General features: G+C 42.0%; 2 protein-coding genes across 2 annotated transcripts in view; both read left to right on the top strand.

Moving 5' to 3' along the window:
• Nucleotides 1-20,493, top strand: part of ttn.2 (titin, tandem duplicate 2) — a 150,455-nt gene that overhangs the window by 61,701 nt on the left and 68,261 nt on the right. Inside the window, exons 100-146 of the mRNA XM_084688466.1 lie at nucleotides 2,130-2,183; nucleotides 2,642-3,034; nucleotides 3,153-3,422; nucleotides 3,528-3,803; nucleotides 3,915-4,054; nucleotides 4,227-4,353; nucleotides 4,544-4,810; nucleotides 4,947-5,213; nucleotides 5,403-5,666; nucleotides 6,022-6,161; nucleotides 6,264-6,390; nucleotides 6,480-6,746; nucleotides 6,872-7,138; nucleotides 7,250-7,516; nucleotides 7,602-7,741; nucleotides 7,828-7,954; nucleotides 8,727-8,869; nucleotides 10,163-10,286; nucleotides 10,584-10,850; nucleotides 10,957-11,054; nucleotides 11,161-11,329; nucleotides 11,414-11,680; nucleotides 11,862-12,128; nucleotides 12,252-12,530; nucleotides 12,667-13,075; nucleotides 13,166-13,290; nucleotides 13,384-13,650; nucleotides 13,847-14,116; nucleotides 14,245-14,544; nucleotides 14,639-14,941; nucleotides 15,058-15,245; nucleotides 15,340-15,454; nucleotides 15,562-15,846; nucleotides 15,932-16,083; nucleotides 16,196-16,343; nucleotides 16,477-16,654; nucleotides 16,794-16,915; nucleotides 17,010-17,297; nucleotides 17,411-17,707; nucleotides 17,829-18,015; nucleotides 18,163-18,278; nucleotides 18,389-18,688; nucleotides 18,848-19,147; nucleotides 19,257-19,362; nucleotides 19,458-19,654; nucleotides 19,790-20,095; nucleotides 20,204-20,482. Of these exons, the coding sequence (XP_084544592.1) occupies nucleotides 2,130-2,183; nucleotides 2,642-3,034; nucleotides 3,153-3,422; nucleotides 3,528-3,803; nucleotides 3,915-4,054; nucleotides 4,227-4,353; nucleotides 4,544-4,810; nucleotides 4,947-5,213; nucleotides 5,403-5,666; nucleotides 6,022-6,161; nucleotides 6,264-6,390; nucleotides 6,480-6,746; nucleotides 6,872-7,138; nucleotides 7,250-7,516; nucleotides 7,602-7,741; nucleotides 7,828-7,954; nucleotides 8,727-8,869; nucleotides 10,163-10,286; nucleotides 10,584-10,850; nucleotides 10,957-11,054; nucleotides 11,161-11,329; nucleotides 11,414-11,680; nucleotides 11,862-12,128; nucleotides 12,252-12,530; nucleotides 12,667-13,075; nucleotides 13,166-13,290; nucleotides 13,384-13,650; nucleotides 13,847-14,116; nucleotides 14,245-14,544; nucleotides 14,639-14,941; nucleotides 15,058-15,245; nucleotides 15,340-15,454; nucleotides 15,562-15,846; nucleotides 15,932-16,083; nucleotides 16,196-16,343; nucleotides 16,477-16,654; nucleotides 16,794-16,915; nucleotides 17,010-17,297; nucleotides 17,411-17,707; nucleotides 17,829-18,015; nucleotides 18,163-18,278; nucleotides 18,389-18,688; nucleotides 18,848-19,147; nucleotides 19,257-19,362; nucleotides 19,458-19,654; nucleotides 19,790-20,095; nucleotides 20,204-20,482 (10,245 nt within the window). The remainder of the gene's footprint in view (nucleotides 1-2,129; nucleotides 2,184-2,641; nucleotides 3,035-3,152; nucleotides 3,423-3,527; nucleotides 3,804-3,914; nucleotides 4,055-4,226; nucleotides 4,354-4,543; nucleotides 4,811-4,946; nucleotides 5,214-5,402; nucleotides 5,667-6,021; nucleotides 6,162-6,263; nucleotides 6,391-6,479; nucleotides 6,747-6,871; nucleotides 7,139-7,249; nucleotides 7,517-7,601; nucleotides 7,742-7,827; nucleotides 7,955-8,726; nucleotides 8,870-10,162; nucleotides 10,287-10,583; nucleotides 10,851-10,956; nucleotides 11,055-11,160; nucleotides 11,330-11,413; nucleotides 11,681-11,861; nucleotides 12,129-12,251; nucleotides 12,531-12,666; nucleotides 13,076-13,165; nucleotides 13,291-13,383; nucleotides 13,651-13,846; nucleotides 14,117-14,244; nucleotides 14,545-14,638; nucleotides 14,942-15,057; nucleotides 15,246-15,339; nucleotides 15,455-15,561; nucleotides 15,847-15,931; nucleotides 16,084-16,195; nucleotides 16,344-16,476; nucleotides 16,655-16,793; nucleotides 16,916-17,009; nucleotides 17,298-17,410; nucleotides 17,708-17,828; nucleotides 18,016-18,162; nucleotides 18,279-18,388; nucleotides 18,689-18,847; nucleotides 19,148-19,256; nucleotides 19,363-19,457; nucleotides 19,655-19,789; nucleotides 20,096-20,203; nucleotides 20,483-20,493) is intronic.
• Nucleotides 46-1,742, top strand: LOC146233981 (uncharacterized). Its single transcript, XM_084688440.1, has one exon. It carries the CDS (start codon nucleotides 147-149, stop codon nucleotides 1,740-1,742), a length of 1,596 nt encoding a protein of 531 aa, XP_084544566.1. The 5' UTR covers nucleotides 46-146.

Genomic DNA, 20,493 nt, shown 5'->3' with positions numbered 1-20,493 from the left:
AGAAAGGTTTACATTGCACAATCTTTTTACATGTTATGAGTAATGTGAAACCTTACTTGCCTGCAACATCAGTTTTCCGACAAAAAGGTAAAATTCCTGTTGAGGAAGAAGTATTTAAGATTCCAACGCTGAAGAAAACATCCAGAATGTCAAGAGAGATGGAGGAAGAACAGGAAACTGTGTCACTGAAGAAAGTACCTGGTTTCCCCTCTGAAGATTTACCACAAGAAACCAAGCCTCCTCAGAAACTGACCATGACAACTGTTTATGACATAGAAGAAAGAGTGTATGAAGAAGCTGAGATGTTAACAGCTACACATTATGAAATTGAACAACCCACTCGGAAAGAGAAAACCATCAAGAAACCTGATGTGGTACCTAGTAAGGACAAAACGGTTGAATTGAAAGATTCTAAACACGACACATACACTCCTCAGAAGGGCACACACGAAGATGAGAAAGTAGAAGATAAAATGGTTCTAAAGAAAACCCCTAAAGATAGGAAGGAAGAGGCTGTTCCACAACCTAGCCAAGCTCTAAAGAAAGTGTCAAAATTGCCTTCAGATGAGAAAGAAGAAGAAACTGTGAAATTAAAACCATTCAAAACACCTACAAAGCCTGGAGTTGCTGAAATGGTAAAGGACAAAAAGGACAAGGAATTTACTGATACTCAGTGGGATAAGACCCCAAGAGAAAGGGAGACTAAAGAACCTGGCGATCATGAGAAAGTTAAGATTGTTCCAACAGATAAAGAGGAACAGTCAATGGCAAAAAAGCCTGTGGATAAAGCCAGAAAAAGTCCAGAAAAAGATTTGAGTTCTGACAAATTGCAGCTAAAAGGGAACAGAATTCCCACCCCTGAAGACGATATGGAGAGCATTAAATTGAAGCCGTTTTCAAAGACCTCTAAATGTGATGACAAGGATGAGAAAACCCCATCAAAGCCAGAAGAGCAGAAGCCAACAACACCTGGCAAGGTGCTCAGTAGAACCCCAAAAGATGAAACTCCAACAGAGTCAAGTGTTAAGAAATATGACTCTCAGGAAGCACAAGACAAGGAACCTAAGAAGGTGAAAAAGGTTGAAACAACCCCTGATGAGAAACCAAGCCCTACAAAGCCCTTGCCTGTCAAGAAGGTAGACAAAAGTCCTGAAGAGGGAAAACCCATGCAACTGAAAAAGGCTGGACCTCCCAGCATTGCTTCAGAGGAAAAAGAAGGTAAAGCCTTAAAGCCTGTGGAGCACCTCAAAAAAGGCCTGGAGTTGAAAAAGACTCCCTCACCCAAGGTTGAGAAACCAAAGACTAAAGCAGTTGAGTCGATTCCGGCAGAAAAGAGGCCAAGTGGAGATATCAGCAAAAGAATACCTAAACAGGTTTCACCAAAAGACTCATTTGAAGCAGTCGCTCTTAAAAAGGTCCCAAAGAAACCATCACCACAAGAGGAGACGACTGCACTAGTAGAACCAGAGAAGACTGGTAAAGCTAAAATTCCGATGATGAAAGAGCTTTCACCTCAAGCAGTGCAGTTGAGAAAAATATCTACTCAACTGGAGGAGGAGGTGGATGAGGAAGAGCCTGAGGTGGAGGAAGAAGAGGAGGATGAAGCGTGGGGATGGGAGCTTGTTCCAAGTGACAGTTATGGTTCTGAAGACTGGGAAGGAGAGGAGTATGAGGAGGGCGCAGTAGAGACCCCGGGTATGACCAGAAGAGGTGAGAGGATGGCTGCAGAGATTGACCATTGATGCGTCCAAAACCTCCATCCCTGAATAATCTCCATTCATTTTCATCTTAACGTCTTCATGTTTGGAGTGTTCATGTTACCAGAATTTGTCTTTAATGTCCCTTTCATTCAGTTTTGTGTTAGTAACGTTTGTTGTCTTTTTGTTGATTGTCATCTTTTGTTTGTCATCTTATTGTCGTCTCTCATTTTGACGTCTTTGTTTTCTGTTTGTCAAACCATAAAAAGTGCAACATTTTACTCCATGCTGTAATTCTTCACTAGTCTGTTTTGTATATGTTCTCCATGTCATGTCATGTTCTGAACACCTTCCTTAATATTTTTTATCTTTCAACTCGCAGAACTCTGTCATATGAACATACCAGATACTAATTCACAATGTTTCATTCAGATGGAAAACCCGCTGAAGAAGCAGCAGGGAGGGGTAGAGGTAGAGGCCTAAAAGGTAAGACTGGCATCTTGTTAAGATGCTGGTGGAACTTGTCTTTTTTCACAGTCTTTGAAAATATGTTGAAGGAGAGAGATTTTCAAGTTTTATTATAGGTTTTTCTCTTTGCATATCTCTATGACAGACATGCAATTTCTTGGAAACTCTAAACGTGAAACAATGTGTTCCAATTTCTAAGGAATGGTTCAAACTTTCAAATGAACATTTTAATGAAAGCATGGTTTTAATTTAAAACATGCTTTCAAATAAAATAAAGTCCTAAATTCATTCACCACACTAATACTGAGGTATTTTTTATATTTTATTAAAAATATTTCCGGTAATATAAGTTTGTTGCAATATCTGTAACAGAAGACATTGTGCCATATTTGTGCTGTAAAGATTTGTCCACAATACATTACATCTAAAAAACTAACCGAGTGGAGTAAGTGTATGCTATTTTATCTGAACTTTAGCCAAGCAGACTCCATCCCCTGGTGAAGGAGGCAGGGGAAGAGGAATGAGACCTGGTGGAGACAAACCACCAGAGGAACCCTTTGGAGGATTCAAGCTCAAAGCTGTTCCCCTTAAGTTCATTAAAAAACTCCAGGACATAGTGTTGAAGGAAGCTGAATCTATTGGCTCAGCAGCTGTGTTTGAGTGTGAGGTTTCACCCTCAACTGCAATAACAACATGGATGAAAGATGGAAGCAACCTAAGAGAGAGCCCAAAGCACAAATTCACCTCTGATGGCAAAGATCGCAAACTGAACATCATTGATGTCCAACTCTCTGACACTGGCGAATATACTTGTATCGCCAAGAATGCCGGCAAAGAAATTACATGTACAGCCAAACTCATTGTTGAGGGTAAGCATTAAATTACTTAAGTGACATTTGGTATATATGTATGAATATCCATAAGAAAATATCATACTTTTGCCTTTGTTAATCTGATGACATCCTTATTGTATTTGCCCTTGGGTAGAGCTGCCTGTGAAGTTCATTAAGACCTTGGAAGAAGAGACTTCTGTCCTTAAGGGACAGCCTTTATACCTGACCTGTGAGTTGAACAAAGAGAGAGATGTTGTATGGAAGAAGAACGGTCAGCCCCTCAAGAAAATCGCAGGGAAGTTGGCCATCAATGTCATTGGAATGCAACATGCAATTACACTCCAGGACTCAGGGGAAGAAGATGCTGGTAACTACACATGTGAGTGCGAGGACATCAAGACAGAAACAGAAGTCAAAGTAATTGGTAAGTGGAGGTCTAATATATATACGTAAACCTAAATAGGTATTCACATGCTTTATAAACACACCACTTAATTTGTGTTGCATAATATAATGATTTTGTGTACAGAAATCATCAGAGACTGGTTGGTGAAACCACTGAGAGACCAGCATGTGAAACCTAAGGCCACAGCCACATTCAAGTGTGAACTCTTCAAAGACACACCCAACTGGAAGTGGTTCAAAGGGGATCAAGAGATTTCCAATGATCCCACTGACAAAACAGAGGTCAAGAAAGACGGAAAAGAAGTGACTCTTACCATCAAGAACGCACAGCCTGATGATGTAGGAGAATATGCCATGGAAGTTGAAGGACGTAGATATGCTGCTAAACTAACACTTGGAGGTATGTTGCACTTGCACACATTTCCAGAATAGCAAAACCTGGTAATTATTTCTGACACAAAAATATTGAAATACATATTTCGGACTATGAGTAATAAACCAACTTTTCCAGAACGTGAGGCTGAGATCTTGAAGCCTCTCTCCAGCGTTGAGGTGGTTGAGAAAGAAACCGCGTCCTTTGAAACTGAGATATCTGAAGAGGATGTAGCCGGAGAATGGAAACTTAAAGGGCAAATCCTGACCAGATCACCAGTAAGACATTTAAAATGCAATTTAACCTTTTTATGTTCCTGCATATAATCTCAAAGTCAGATGCACAATTTTGTCTTGTTAATAATAATTAAAAAAGGAATATAAGTGCAGAATGTTATTGACATGGACAGAAGTATCACTCTGGTTTAAAAACAAATCTATAATTTTTCAGACTTGTGACATTAAAGCTGAGGGCATGAAACGTTTCCTCACTCTGAAAAATGTGGAAGTTGATCAGTCCGGTGAAGTATCTTATCAGGCTCTGAATGCCATCACCAGCGCTATGCTCACAGTAAAAGGTAAGCAATTTAAGAAGAGATTACCACATTGCTATGTTCTGAGCTTCTTTGCTGCAGTGATCTACATACAATACAAACTATATCACATACATTTTTGTTTGGAAACTGCTAAGGATATTAATGTTTGGTATCATCCTCAAATCAAGAAAAAAATGTCTATAGATATTTAATAATTATTCGTACCTCCCAGAAATCGAAATGGACTTCACAGTCCCCTTGGAGGACGTGTCTGTGCCTGAAAAGAAACAGGCTAAATTTCAGTGTGCCATCACAAGGGATGTGCCAAAGGTCATGTGGCTAAGGGGTTCTGACATCATTTCACAAGATCAAAAATATGAGATAATTAATGATGGGAAAAAACATATGTTGGTCATTAACAACTGTGAATTTGACGATGAGGCACAATATACTATTGAAGTTTTGGGCAAAAGTTCAACAGCTAAGCTCACTGTCGAGGGTAAGTTTGTGGCTTTCAAAATTATTTGATCATTACAAGTAATGAACTGCTTGATTATCTCTCCGACGTGGGATGCCATGGTTGGTTGTTTTTTCAATTTCCTAACTGGAAGTCTACATGCCCTACTAATATATAGGTATGAGGCTTAAATTTGTCTCACCACTAAAGGACCAAACTGTGAAGGAAGGTCAAACTGCTCAGTTTGATGTTGAGCTTTCTCATGAGAATGTACCAGTGACATGGTACCGAAATGAAATAAAACTGCATCCAAGCAGAACCATTGTCACCCAAGTTGATGGAAAGAAACATATATTAATAATGAGGGAGTTGACACTAGATGATACATGCCAGATTAAGGCAGAGGCTAAAGGATTTCCCTCAATGGCAAACTTGACGGTGATAGGTAACAACTACAATTTCTTTTTTTTTAATGTTCTACAACATTATTCTATATTGGGTTTGAACAGCATATTTGTATGCATTGTTCTTCTGTACATTGCCACATAGGGAGCATCCATACAGTAGTTTAGGTCCCGTATTGTGTGTAAGTGTACTTACATCTAGTCAATAAAACCAATGTAATATTTTTCAGAGGGTGATGCATACTTCATAGTGAAGTTGCAGGACTATACCGCTGTGGAGAAAGACGAGGTCACTCTGGACTGTGAACTCAGCAAAGACGTCCCTGTGATGTGGTACCACAAAGAGACGGAGATCAAAGCCTCCAAGATGGTGACCTTAAAGGCTGAAGGGAAACGCAGAGTCCTGTCCATTAAGAAAGTGGAGGACAAAGATAAAGGGCAATATGTATGTGACTGTGGAACTGACAAGACCATGGCCAATGTCAATATTGAAGGTACAGTCAACAAGTATTAATGTGCATGCACACTACTCCAACATATGCACACAACAGATTACTAGCCAGCTACATTCCCAAGAGTATGTATTTAGCTCTAGTAAGTGGGTCTGAGCTGGAAACTTCACATTGCTTGCTACTTAAATTCAGAATCGTAGATTATAAACTTGAACATGATACCATAACAACCAATTACGAATTGATTAGCTTTAATCACTGAAGAAGTTTATCCTTGATAAATTCATTGTTAGCTTTGAGTTCTTCATTTAAAAGCTGCCAATATCAACATATACTTTGGGTGAATTCTATCTGTCTGACCCTGTCTATTTTAAAATATTGTCTATGCAAATTTTAGCTCGCGATATTAAGGTGGTTCGCCCCATGTATGGTGTTGAGCTCTTTGACGGTGAGACGGCTCGTTTTGAAGTGGAGATTTCTGAAGATGATATCCACGGCCAGTGGAAGTTAAATGGAGAACCCCTTACTACCTCTCCTGTACGTTTCGGTTCCAAAAATGTCAACCATTTAACAATTTGTAAATAGAGGGCATGGTTAACAACATAGTTAACCTTGATCGTTTTGTATAACTTTTTACAGGATGTCGAAATTATTGAGGATGGTGCAAAGCACACTTTGACTTTGTACAACTGCAAGGTATCCCAGACAGGTGAAGTGGGATACCAGGGGGCTAATGCTAAGTGTTCTGCTAACCTAAAAGTTAAAGGTGAGTTTCTCCCGTATTTAGTAAAAACATCTACAGCATTCTATTTTTGGGCAAGGTGTTATGCAAATGTATTCGCTTGTAAATTACAGAGCTTCCAATTACCTTTGTTATCCCGCTGAGCGACGTTAACGTGTATGAGAAGGACGAGGCAAGGTTTGAGTGTGAGGTGTCAAGGGAACCCAAGACCTTCCGTTGGCTCAAGGGATCTCAGGAACTACAGTCTGATGACAAGTATGAGATTACAAAAGATGGAAAAAGGTTCACGATGGTGGTGAAATCTTCTGCCTATGATGATGAAGCCAAGTATGTGTTTGAGGCAGAGGACAAGAGAACAACTGGAAAACTAATTATCCAAGGTATCCCACAATTGATATGTATTGTATAAATACATATACTGTATATTTAAACAAGCTATATAAACCTTTTTAAAGGTTGACTATGCCAGTGAAGATTGTATTACATGTGAAACCTTTTTTTCTAGGTATTCGCCTTGAGTTTGTCAAACCCATTAAGGATGTCACAGTGAAGGAGCGTGAGACAGCCGAGTTCAGTATTGAACTTTCACATGACAAGATCCAGGTCACTTGGTACAAGAACGATGTGCGTTTGCATCCCAGCAAAGTGGTGCACATGTCAGATGATGGCAAGTTCCACACCCTGGCCTTCAAGGAAGTGTCCATTGATGATACATCTCTGATAAAAGTGGAGGCCATGGGAAAGACATCAGAGGCCATGCTGACTGTTCTAGGTTGGTGAACAGTTTACTACTGTGGATCCCAAGAAATACAATGGCTGGAATTCTTTGATTATGAAATTACACAAAGGTCATTATGATGTATGTATGTATGTTCTTTAACAGAGGGAGAGGCCTATTTCACAACCAAGTTGCAAGACTACACTGCAGTAGAGAAGGATGAAGTGACACTGGTTTGTGAACTGAGCAAGGCTTCCGCTCAAGTGAGATGGTTCAAAGATGGACAGGAGATTGTTCCTTCCAAAAATGTGTTAATCAAAGCTGATGGAAAGGGGCGTTGTCTTACCGTTAAGAAGGCAGAGAAAGGCAACATTGGAGAATACTCATGTGACTGTGGAACTGACAAAACTACTGCCAGGCTGAACATTGAGGGTAAAATAACTTGACACACACACTTTTAGAATAATAATGTAAATTCTTAGATTTACGCTAACTGTAGATGTTTTTTTCTCTGCAGAGCGTGACATCAAGATAGTCCGTCCCCTGTACAGTGTGGAAGTGACAGAGACTGAGACTGCTCGCTTTGAGACAGAGATCTCTGAGGAGGATGTGCATGGTCACTGGAAGCTCAAAGGAGAAACTCTTCACCAGTCTCCTGTAAGATTATTACAGTGCCAAATAAATATATTTAAAACATCAAAAGAAACACAAAGCAAAGTTCAATTGTGTGCATCTTTCTCCAGGACTGTGAGAAAAAGGAGGAGGGAACAAAGCACATTCTGATCCTGTACAACGTTCGTAAGGATCAGGCAGGAGAAGTTGATTTTCAGGCAGCCAATGCTAAATCCAGTGCTCAGCTCAGAGTTAAAGGTGAGATTAAATGTAACACACAGTCACACGTAACATATTTTATGGATGCTGTAAATTATCAGTGTAGATAAACCACAGTACATTTATGAGGGGTTATGAGCAGTACATTTGTTAATGTCTGTTTTGATATATGAACTGTTGGCTGATTAATAAATCAGCTAGTTAATTGCGACAGTTGCCTCATTTAACAGCCCATAAAAAAAATTGTCAGGGATATCTAAAGACATGTGTCAAAATCGTTGAATCTTGTTAATCCAGTCACACTTTCTGTGTTCCAACAACTGTATGTGAAACAAAACCATCGCTGCTGTTACGACATGCAACCAGCTGCAATGATACAAGCATTTTTTTTTGTTGGGTAACATGCAGTTTGACATTCTCCTTTTCCTGGAATTCCATGGTGTTGATTGACAGGGACATATTGCTCAGCCTGGTTGGTTTGGCAGGGGTGGGCTCATGGCCAATCAGGTGTTGTGGCTATTTTAGAAGCCACATACCTTATCTAGAGTGAACGGCTAGTGATTGGCGGAGCTACAACATACCTCCCCCCAAAGGTTTTCTGCAGACCATATACATCTCAAGGAAACTTGGTATGCAAATGAGTTAGCCCCCCCAACAGCAAGTCCCAGAGCTCTAGTCCACAGTTGTCCTGAGGGCTCATAGGCTTCAGTGGCCTGCCGTCAGCTCAGCCAAAAATGAGGATTAGCCATTGAGGATTTACCTTCCATTGGGATTTGGGGGTGACTAATCATGTCTTCTCCTCAATCTAAAGCACGGGTGATCGGCCTATTGAGGCCTCTCAAGGATGTTACTGTTACTGCTGGGGAGACTGCAACATTCGACTGTGAACTGTCATATGAAGGCATTGCCGTGGAATGGTTCCTAGGGGGTACAAAGTTGGAACCAAGTGACAGAGTAAGTTTAAAACACTACCTTGGTTATTTACATCACAACACTGATGCTCTCTTATGACAAGTGCTTCATGCCATCTTCCCAATATTATTCAAATGAATTATAATGCAACTGTCAACAAAACTGATCAAATATTTTACTTCCTGGATTTCATGGCATATACCCGTACCTGAAATACAAACTTTAACATAGTTCTATATTTTATTAATAATTTATTTACACTGGGATTTTTGTTTGATTCTAATGCATTATGGCCAGACTGTCATTGCTTATTAATATTTCTATTGTGAATGTTGTGCATATTGACACTTTTTAGATGTATTAGACAACTCCAGTACACGTTTTCTTCATATAAGGGCCTGTAGAGATCAGAATTCCAGTAGAGCATTTGATCTGGGTTTTGAGATAACGCTGAAGGCTTTTCTGCCCTGCAAGCGTTCTTCTGGTTATTTTTAACTGCTTCAAGTGTGTGAGTCCTATGGCAGGTGGCAAGAGGGGCTATTGCTATTTGACAGTTTTAATTTGACATAAGAACATGTTGTATGTAATACATTTTTCCCGTTGAAATCGTAATAATGATGCTAGGCCCTCCATAAAGTTTGATTATTTATTTCCTAGTCATCTGAAATGGCTGTCAGAGTAAGTGCTTGGTTTATGGTGTTGCGCAAGGTGTTTTATTACCTGCAGCTACATGGTCTTGCATAAGGAATACTGTGACATAATTTCCAGTTTAATTATTATTAAATACAAATCCATGATAAGTAATCGTGTTAGCATCAGTTCCATTACCTGGGAAGGTTTTTGATCATTTTAATATTATTAAAAATGATTTAATACAATAGGAGATTAAATGTATAGGACACTGATGTGTTCTTTCTACAAGTGGCAATTTATATAGATGGACAAAACATACTCAACAAAAGCTAAAAACACTGCCTGTCCAATAACATACAGTATGTACCCATTGGTTATGTAATCTTGTAGCCTTCTAGCTTTTTAGCAACAGTATCCATCCACAGGATCAACGACTGGTCCCAATGGGTATACATGTCAATGTTTATTTCAGTTTAAATAGCATTAGTCACATGAAGGCCTCGTAGAGTTTTTAACAATTTAAAGAAAACATCTTGTGGACGGCTACACCTCCTACTCTTTGAGGAGAGAGGAGTCGGGTGGCAGGGAGTTAAATTGGTCTCTTGTCACCAGCTGCCTGTGTTCATTAGATGGAGTATATAGCCCTGACACCACTCTTGCTGTCATGGCTTCCTGATTTATCAATCTGCTTGATCTGCACAGGTGGTCTTCAGGTCTGAGGGCAGAACTCACACTCTGACTCTCAGAGATGTGAAGATGACAGAGGCTGGTGAGGTACAACTCACTGCTAAAGATTTCCAGACACATGGCAAACTGATTGTAAACGGTAGGTTCTGGGTGCTGTACTGCTGCTGTTTATACAAAACTGTGAAACTAAGTGCTCAAGTCAATGGTTCAAATGATGGCTTTCTAATAACTGCTAATTGATTACTATTATTAAATGTTGTGTCAAATAGTTTTAAGGTTTCAGCTTAATTAACTGACAATCATGATGGAAAGATACAGATATGTTAAACGCAATGATGTTACTCATGCTTCCTTGTGATTACAGCATGCCTTGCGACTAAACACCTTTGGGCGTTTTAGTTGTGTACGAGTCATTGATACCTGTGTTGTTAAACAGAGCCACCAGTTGAGTTCACCAAACCTCTGGAGGACCAGACTGTGGAAGAGGAGGCCACTGCTACCCTGGAATGTGAAGTTTCCAGAGAAAAGGCTGAAGTTAAATGGTTCAGAGATGGACAGGAGATCCGCAAAACTAAGAAACATGAAATGCTTGCTGATGGCCGCAAGAGAAAACTGATCATTCAAGGCTGCACACTTGATGATTCTAAGACATATTCCTGTGACGCAGGGGAATTCAAAACATCTGCTTTCCTGAATGTTGAACGTGAGTACAATAAGCTAAAGTATAAATATACTATATAATATTTTAAGCACTGATTAAATAAAAGCAACATGGATGATGTATCAAAACTGTGACATTGTCTTCACAGCTCCAAATGTTGAGTTCAGTAAGCCGCTCCACGATGTTGAGGTCAAAGAGAAGGAATCTGCAAGATTTGAATGTGAAGTTTCACGTGAAAATGCCAAGGTAAATTGATATGTGCACATGATTTAGAGTACACAGAGGTAATACAACATCAATTTACGGTATGTACATTTGTGGAATTTTTGTCTGGCCTTTTGTTTTGAAACAGGTTCGCTGGTTTAAGGATGGCAGTGAAATCAGAAAAGGGAAAAAGTATGAAATAATTGCAACAGGTCGCCAACATATCCTCATCATCAACAAGTCAGTCTTTGATGATGAAGCTGAGTATGAATGCGATGCAAAGACCTCCAAATCCTCTGGCATGCTGACAGTTGTCGGTAAGACTAGCTGACAGTCATTGGTAAAATACTCATATTGCTACCTCGGAACCCTCCATTGACTATAACCTATTCTCCTTGCAGAGGAGGAGGCTAGGTTCTCAAAGAACCTGTCTAACGTGGAAGGAACAGAGACAGACAGCGTGAAAATGATCTGTGAAGTATCAAAGCCCAGTGCTGAAGTCACCTGGTACAAGGGTGACAAGGAGCTGCCTGAGGGAGGAAGATATGACCAGATTGTGGATGGAAAGAAGAGAATTCTTATCATCCAGGACCTCAAAATGGATGATGCTGGAGAGTACAACTGCAGACTTAGCAACGCTAAAACGTCAGCTACACTGAAAATCAATGGTAAGACAGTTATAATTCAGGACATGTACTGCTGTACTTCAATTTGCTAAAAGCATTGCAAAACCTATGAAACACTATTAAATAGCATAACACCTAAATGTATGTGCTCCTGCTAAGAGGCAAGTGAGAGTAGACACCAAAACTTGAACTAAATCCATGCTTCTTGTTTCAACTCCTTTAGAACTCGCTGCCGAGTTCATTGCCAAACCTCAGAATCAGGAGGTGGTTGAGGGAGAAAAGGCTGAGTTTGTCTGCTCGGTCTCAAAGGACACCTTTGAAGTCAAATGGCTGAAGGATAACACGCAGCTAGAAGCTGGTGATAAGTACCAGATGATCTCTGATGGAAAGAGAAGAACTCTGGTTGTGAAGAACTGTGAACCGAAGGATGAGGGAGGCTACGCTGTGATGATTGGCACCACCAGAGCTACAGCTGACCTGTTTGTTCTCGGTTTGTGATTCATACTATTGTCCTTTTGAGTTTTTATAAAACATTTTCTATCTTGTTTGTTTTAGTGTAACCTTGAAAAGGATATACTAACTTGTAACTTTTCTTTGACATGCATTCTTACAGAGAAACTTAGGATCATTACACCCCTCAAAGACACAGAAGCAAAAGAAGGACAAGAGGTTGTCTTGAATTGTGAAGTGAACACAGAAGGTGCCAAAGCCAAGTGGTTGAAAAATGACGAGACTATGTTTGAGAGCAGCAAGTTTGTCATGGTGCAGAAAGACAATGTCTTTTCTCTGAGGATCAAGGATGGTCAGAAGACAGATGAAGCTAACTACACTATCACACTAACAAACCAGCGTAATGAACATGCTAAGAGTTCTGCAAAACTCACTGTCAAAGGTAAGCATAATCTATTTGTAATTACATTGACAGTTTTTTTTGTTCATGGATGAATAAGTAAATTAATTTAGGAAATGGTCTTTATGTCAATTCATGACTAATCCCTTTGTGAAACATATCTACTGTTTGTCCACAGAGGAGAGTCTGAAAATTATTGCTCCTCTGGAAGATGTTGACACACAAGAGAAGAAAACAATTACCTTCTCCTGCAAGGTGAACAGACCAAATGTCACTGTCAAGTGGATGAAGGCTGGCCAGGAGATTACCATGAGCAAGCGTATCCTGTACAGGGTAGACAAAGACAAGCACACCCTGACCATCAAGGACTGTACTCTGGCCGATGAGGGTGAATACACCGCAGTTGCCGGTGATGACAAATGCACCGCTGAGCTTATCATCAGTGAGGCACCCACAGACTTTTCCACACAACTCAAAGACCAGACCATCACAGAGTTTGAGGATGCTGAGTTCACCTGCAAGATCACCAAGGAGAAAGCAGATGTCAAATGGTACAGAAATGGACGTGAAATTAGAGAAGGACCGAGGTAAGTAAAGAATTAAAGGTTACATCAATTGGATCCAAAGTTTTAACTCAATCCGAGAGGATGTACTGAAATCTCAAATTTTCTACCTAGATATAAGTTCAGTAAGGAGGGAAAGATCTGCAAACTGCAAATCAAGGAGTGCAGACCAGATGATGAGTGTGAATATGCTTGTGGAGTTGATGAGAAACGATCCAGGGCCAGGCTTTTCGTTGAAGGCAAGCCTGTTTAATCCATGACATTCTTGACGTTTTGTGGGAATTTCTTTGCACAAATCCAGTTCTTGCTAAATTTGATATTCTTTATTCCAGAGACGACCGTTGAGATTGTTAGACCACCCAAGGATGTGTTTGAGCCTCCAGGTTCAGATGTTGTTTATGAAGTTGAGTTGAACAAAGACAAAGTTGAGGTCAAATGGTTGAGGAACAACATGACTATTGTCCAGGGAGACAAGTACCAGATGATGAGTGAAGGAAAAGTCCACAGACTGCAGGTGTGTGAGATTAGACCCCGTGACCAGGGAGAGTACAGAATCATCGTCAAGGACAAGGATGCCAAAGCCAAGCTGGAACTGGCAGGTATGATGTTGAACCCTTCACATTTACTATGATATGATTAACTGCCATGTTTCCTGCTGAAATGGCTTGAAGTGTTGAAGTACTGGGTTGAGGAACATTTAACTGTTTTCTACACAATAACGACATTCAAGTAAATCCTAACAGATTATACGTTTTTAATCATGTTCCTCATGTCTGTTGTGCTGTTATCCCACAGCCGTTCCAAAGATTAAGACCACCGACCAGAGCTTTGTGACAGACGCTGGAAAGCCCATTGTGATGGCTGTTCCTTACAGTGCCTATCCCAAAGCTGAGGCAGACTGGCAGTACAACACTCTAAGCATGCCCAAGGACAACATTCACACAGCCACAGACAAAACTGAGTACAGACTGAAGGACCCCAAGAAATCTGATGAGGGACGCTACAAGGTGGTCATCAAGAACAAACATGGAGAGGGAGAAGCGTTCATCAACCTCAGTGTCATTGGTAAGTTCTTAGTGAACACACCTCTCAGGTGATTATGAAACACCCTAACTGGGAGGGTGTCAAAATGTGGGTCTCGTAAAAGTTGCATCAGCTTTATGTGTAGTAACTTCCTCTATTGTGTTCCTCAGACATCCCTGGCCCTGTCAAAAACCTGCAAGTGGTTGACACTGCAGACGGTGAGGTCAGCCTGGCCTGGGATGAGCCGGAGAGCGATGGTGGCAGCAAGATCATTGCTTACGTGGTGGAAAGGCGTGATGTAAAGCGCAAGACCTGGACACTGGCCACAGACCGCTCTGAAGCCCCAGAGTACTGTGTAACTGGGCTCCAGAAGGACTCCATGTATCTGTTCCGTGTCTGCGCTCGCAACAGAGTTGGCAGTGGACCCAATGTAGAGACAGACAAACCTGTACAACCGAAGAATAAGTTTGGTGAGTAAAATATGAAATAATAATGTAATGTAAGCTGCTTAACATTCAAAACATCAATTAACCAGAGAGGTCATTACCTTTTCTTGTATTATAGACGTTCCTGATGCACCTCAGAATGTAAAGGTAGGAAATGTTAGCAAATTTGGAGCAACTGTGTCCTGGGAACCTCCTCGGTCTAATGGAGGATCAGAGATCACCTCTTACATCATCGAGCTTCGTGATAGAACGTCTGTGAACTGGTCTGCCGCGCTGGTCACCAAACCCGAGGACCGCAGCGCCATCCTTAATGATGTCATTGAGAACAAAGAATACATCTTCAGGGTCAAAGCTGAGAACAAAGCTGGAATTGGCAAGCCAAGCGCTGCCACCAACCCAGTCAAAATCATGGACCCCATCGGTATGTCTCCAATTCTAAATCTCAATGTGTTTTGTACTGTAGATCTATTTGTTACTTTGAATATAACCAAAATGCAATATATGACAATCAATTTGTGTTTTGGTGTTTGTGTACAGAGAGGCCCAGCCCCCCTATGAACCTGGTCCATTCAGAACAGAACAAGAACTCAGTCCAGCTGACCTGGGAGACTCCCCTGAAAAATGGAGGCAGCATGATCACAGGCTATATCATTGAGAGGTGTGAGGATGGAACAAACAAGTGGCTCAGATGCAACGCTCGGCTCTGCCAGGACCTTTGCTATAAGGTAGGGATTCAGTAGATCTCCCGTTTTTGCCTTAGAGATCTGTTTAACCTACATATTGTGTCATTAAAATCCATTATATTCTTTCTATGCATAGATCTCTGGTCTGAAGTATGGTCTGAAGTATAACTACAGAGTATTTGCTGAGAACGCAGCTGGAATGTCGGATTCCTCTAACATTGTTGGACCTCTACTGGCTGATGATCCCCACTGTGAGATCCACTACATACTTTACTATTGATTTATGAATGGTTTTATATGAATCCAGTCACATAATATTGGTAAGTGTTTACCTAATTATTTCCCATCTTCATTCCAGTTGCCCCCACTTTTGATCTCGGTGCCTTCAAGGATGGCCTGGAGGTCATCGTTCCTCACCCTCTCACTATCCGTGTCCCTATCTCTGGATATCCCATACCCACTGCTAAGTGGACCTTTGGAGATAAGCAGATGACTGCCGGGGATCGTGTATCCATGGTTACAAAGAGTACCTTCACAGAACTGCTAGTCACCCCCAGTGTGCGCCCAGACAAGGGCACATACACCCTGCACCTGGAGAACGACGTGTCTTCCGTTTCAGGAGATATCGAGGTCACTGTTATCGGTAAGTGATGCGTGCCCAAATAATTCCCCCTCGACCAACAGCAATGCCTCTGTTCCCTCATAAACTAATGTATTTATCCACTCAGCATCTCCAAGTGCGCCCAAGGACTTTAAAGTTGCAGAAGTTACCAGGCAACACGTGCACCTGATGTGGGAGGCACCAGAGCATGACGGAGGAAGCCCTCTGACTGGCTACCAGATAGAAAAGCGTGATGTGTCCCGCAAAACCTGGGTGAAGGTATGGAGGGGAAAAAAGGGTCTTCAGAGTTCTATATAAAGATATGTATTTAAACAGACTTGAATCCTGTAACACACTGACTTTCAATAAAGTCCTTTTACGTGTCTCCCAGGTTATCACTGGCGTTCAGGACCAGGAGTTCACTGTGACTGATGTCGTTGAGGGGAAGGAGTATCTTTTCAGGGTTACTGCCTGCAATAAATGTGGCCCAGGAGAGCCTGCTTACATTGACGAGCCAGTCAATGTCTCCTCTCCCGCCAGTAAGTATTCATGTACCGTAGCACTTTAAAGTACACACCCTGTCCATTATATCAACACTATTAATCAGTTCCGGACAGCTTTTGTTGATTTGTGTGCATCTTGCTCATACATCTTTTCCTTGTTTATTACTAGCTGTGCCGGACCCCCCTGAGAACCTGAGATGGAGGGACAAGTCTGCTCATGGCATCTTCCTGACCTGGGAGCCCCCTAAATATGATGGTGGAACGGGTATCAGAGGCTACAACGTAGACAGATGCCAGCGTGGCACAGACAAGTGGGAGCCCTGTGGCGATCTTGTACCAGAACTCAAGTACGTACAGACTTTTAGACGTTTTTAAGTCACACAAGTAAACTTTATTTTATAACAATGGAAGAATTTGTATGTTTTTTTGTTTGTTTTTTACTCCAAGTGTTAAAACATATGTTTTCTATTTCCACTGATCCTCTAGGTTGGAGGTAACTGGTCTGACTGAGGGACAGTGGTATTCCTATCGTGTTAGAGCTTTGAACAGACTAGGAGCCAGCAGACCCTGCAAGGCCACAGATGAAATCCTGGCTGTTGACCCCAAAGGTAGGCTGACTACTGAAAAACCATTATTTTTAAATGGACCAATGTGTAGAGCTATCTGTACAGCTATCTGACTGTGGTTCACTGTGCTTTACAGAGGCTCCAGAGATTCTGCTCGATGTGAAGCTACTTGCTGGACTGACTGTGAAAGCTGGAGCTAAAATTGAGCTTCCAGCTGATGTGCTTGGAAAGCCAGTACCTAAAGTGAAATGGACCAAGGCTGACCTGGCCCTGAAGACAGATGACAGAGTGTCTATTGTTGACAAGCCTGGTCACTCTATGGTGACTATTGCAAAGACAGTGAGAGAGGACACAGCCACCTACATCATTGAAGCGGTCAACAGCAGTGGCCGTGCAGCTGCAACTGTGGAAGTCAATATTCTTGGTAAAGGATACTTTAAAAACGACTTCACTATCAAAATCATATGTTCTATGTGATCTTTTCACCAATGCAGAATGCAAATATGTCATCAGCGAATGTTGTTCATCATTCAACAGATAAGCCAGGTCCTCCAGCTGCCTTTGACATCTCTGAGATCACCAATGAGTCCTGCTTCCTTGCATGGAACCCTCCCAGAGATGACGGGGGCTCAAAGGTCACCAACTACATTGTGGAGAGGCGAGCTGCTGACAGCCAGATCTGGCACAAGCTTTCTTCCACTGTCAAACAGACCACCTACAAGGCCATCAACCTGGTGGCCTTTAAGGAGTATGTTTTCAGGGTGTTTGCAGAGAATCAGTTTGGAATCGGTGCAGCAGCTGAACATGCTCCAATCATCGCTAGATATGCCTTTGGTAGGTATTCTGCCGAACATAAGAAATAAAATGACATAAATCATCAATGATAAGAAATCATAAGTTTGTTTATGAATTTTTTTTGTTGGTGTTAACCTGTGTGTGACCTATATTGTTCCAGACACTCCTGGGGCCCCCACTAAGCTCGAGCCCTCAGACATTGCCAAGGACTCCCTGACTCTCACCTGGTATGAGCCAGAGGAGGACGGTGGTAGTCCCATCACTGGCTACTGGGTGGAGAGGTTAGAACCTGACACTGACAGATGGATGAGATGCAACAAACTTCCCATTAGGGACACTACCTACAGGTAGGTTTGACAAGAGCACATATATGGTAGTTTGTGAAATAATGCCAATATTTTTCGAGCTACACTTGTACATTTTAAAGTTCGATTGGGCTGTAGAAGCAGATCAATCTTGACATTTTGTTTATATTTTTCCCCCGTACTTTGCAGAGTGAAAGGCTTGCCTACAAGGAAGAAGTACAAGTTCAGAGTCTTGGCTGAGAATCTGGCCGGACCTGGAAAGCCTAGCAAGGAAACAGATCTGATCCTAGTCAAAGATCCAATTGGTAAAACATCCAAACATCTTCATTAGACTAATATTTACTTGCATGTAACAATAAATACAAACATAACATTATGACATGTTAAATTATTTCCACCTTCTGCTGTCTTCCAGACCCTCCATGGGCTCCTGGTAAGCCAACGGTCAAGGATGTGGCCAAAACCTCTGCCTTTTTGATGTGGACCAAGCCCGAGCATGACGGAGGGGCTAAGATTGAGTCCTACATTATTGAAATGCTGAAGAGTGGAACGGTGGACTGGATCCGTGTTGCTGAAGACATCAATATTCTGGAGCACTTCCTGAAAAGCCTGATGGAGAAGCAGGAGTACTCCTTCCGGGTCAGGGCTGTCAATGCGGCTGGAGAAAGTGAACCTAGCGAGCCTAGTGACCCCGTACTTTGCAAAGAGAGGCTCAGTAAGTCACCTACTTTTACTCTGTCACTTTGGTAGTTTATAAAACACTGAGTCTCGCACAGCATCCACGATTATCATATCATATCAGATTATTCTGTCCAGTGCGGTCCCAATGCCTGTTTTAGTTGACTTGACATGACCCTGTTTATAACCCTTCTAGACCCACCAACTCCTCCTCGCTGGTTGGAGGTGATAACAATCACCAGGAATAGCGCTGAGCTGAAGTGGACTGCCCCAGAAAGAGATGGAGGGTCTCCTGTCACCAACTACGTCATTGAAAAGAGGGATGTCAGACGTAAAGGCTGGCAGGCAGTAGACACCACTGTAAAGGAGACCAAGTACACTGTGACTCCTCTAAACGAGGGCTCCCTGTATGTATTCCGTGTGGCCGCTGAGAATGCTGTTGGACAAAGTGGATTCTGTGAAATGGAGGACTCCATTTTGGCTAAGGACACTTTCAGTAAGTTCATAATCTCTACATGGCACCATACTTAGGATAATGCCTTTAGAGATATGCATTCAGGAGATGCAGCTGTTTTAAAGGCATGGCTCCGATTCTTCTCCCCTAGCTACTCCTGGGCCACCCTATAATGTGGCAGTGCTGAGTGTGTCTAAGAGACACGTTGATCTTCAGTGGGAGGCTCCACAGAATGACGGTGGAAGACCCATACTGAGGTATGATGGATTCAAATGATAAGGAGACAAGCAATAATTGCCACAAATAAAAACATTGCTTTACACAAGCTTGGGATGCATAATGTCTCCATCAGGTATTCCATTGAGAAGAAAGAGAAGCTGGGAACCCGCTGGGTGAAGTGTGGCAAGACCTCCGGACCTGACTGCAAGTACAGGGTAACTGACGTCATTGAGGGAACTGAGGTTCAATTCCAAATCCGGGCTGAGAATGAGGCTGGTGCTGGACATCCCAGTGAACCTACTGAGATCCTTACAGTGGAAGATCCTACAGGTGTGTTTTTGAGAAATTGCTTTTTTATGAATGAAGTTTATAAAACTACCATTGAAATTCCATTCTATTCACAGTGAAGCAGCCCACTTGGCCACGTTTGTCGATATTAACGGTATCACTCTTTTCAAACCTCAGGTCCTCCCTCTCCTCCCATTGAGCTTCATGTGACTGGAGCCAGCCGAGACTACATTTCCATTGCCTGGAAGGCCCCTGAAAGGACAGGCGGAGCCTCTATCTCTGGCTATCATATTGAGATGTGCGAGGCTGGCACCGAAAAGTGGATGAGGGTCAACTCTAGACCCGTCAAAGAAATGAAGTTCAGGGTAGAAGAGGGTATCGTTCCAGAGAAACAGTACGTCATAAGGGTCCGGGCCATCAACTCTGTTGGCATCAGTGAGCCCTCTGACATATCGGAGAATGTCTTTGCCAAGGACTCTGACTGTGAGTAAACCTGAAATATTTCATGATCATCTGTTACGTTCATGTTAATATGAATCTTGTCATGTAATTGACACGTGGCATACTGACGTGGGTGTTTTATCCTCTCAGGCAACCCAACTCTGGAGTTCCAGACCCTGGATCTGGTGGTTGTGGAAGGTGAGAAGATGCATCTGCCAGTTCCCTTCAGAGCTGTGCCCCAGCCCAAGATCACTTGGCACAAAGATGGCAAGGAGATGAAGGCTGATGAGAGACTGACGTTCAGGTCAGAGTACACATCCTGCCACATGGAGATTGATAGCTGTCTGCACGCTGATGCTGGCCAGTACAAGGTCACCTTGGAGAACAATCTTGGAGCCTGCAGTGGGACCATGAATGTTAAAGTCATTGGTAAGTGACTG

The sequence above is a fragment of the Hypomesus nipponensis genome, chromosome 23, assembly GCF_054491055.1.
Source record: "Hypomesus nipponensis isolate SF chromosome 23, ASM5449105v1, whole genome shotgun sequence".
In the NCBI taxonomy this organism is placed as follows: Eukaryota; Metazoa; Chordata; class Actinopteri; order Osmeriformes; family Osmeridae; genus Hypomesus; species Hypomesus nipponensis.
The sequence above is the reverse complement of the archived record's forward strand: the minus strand, read 5'-3'. Positions and strand labels throughout refer to the sequence as shown.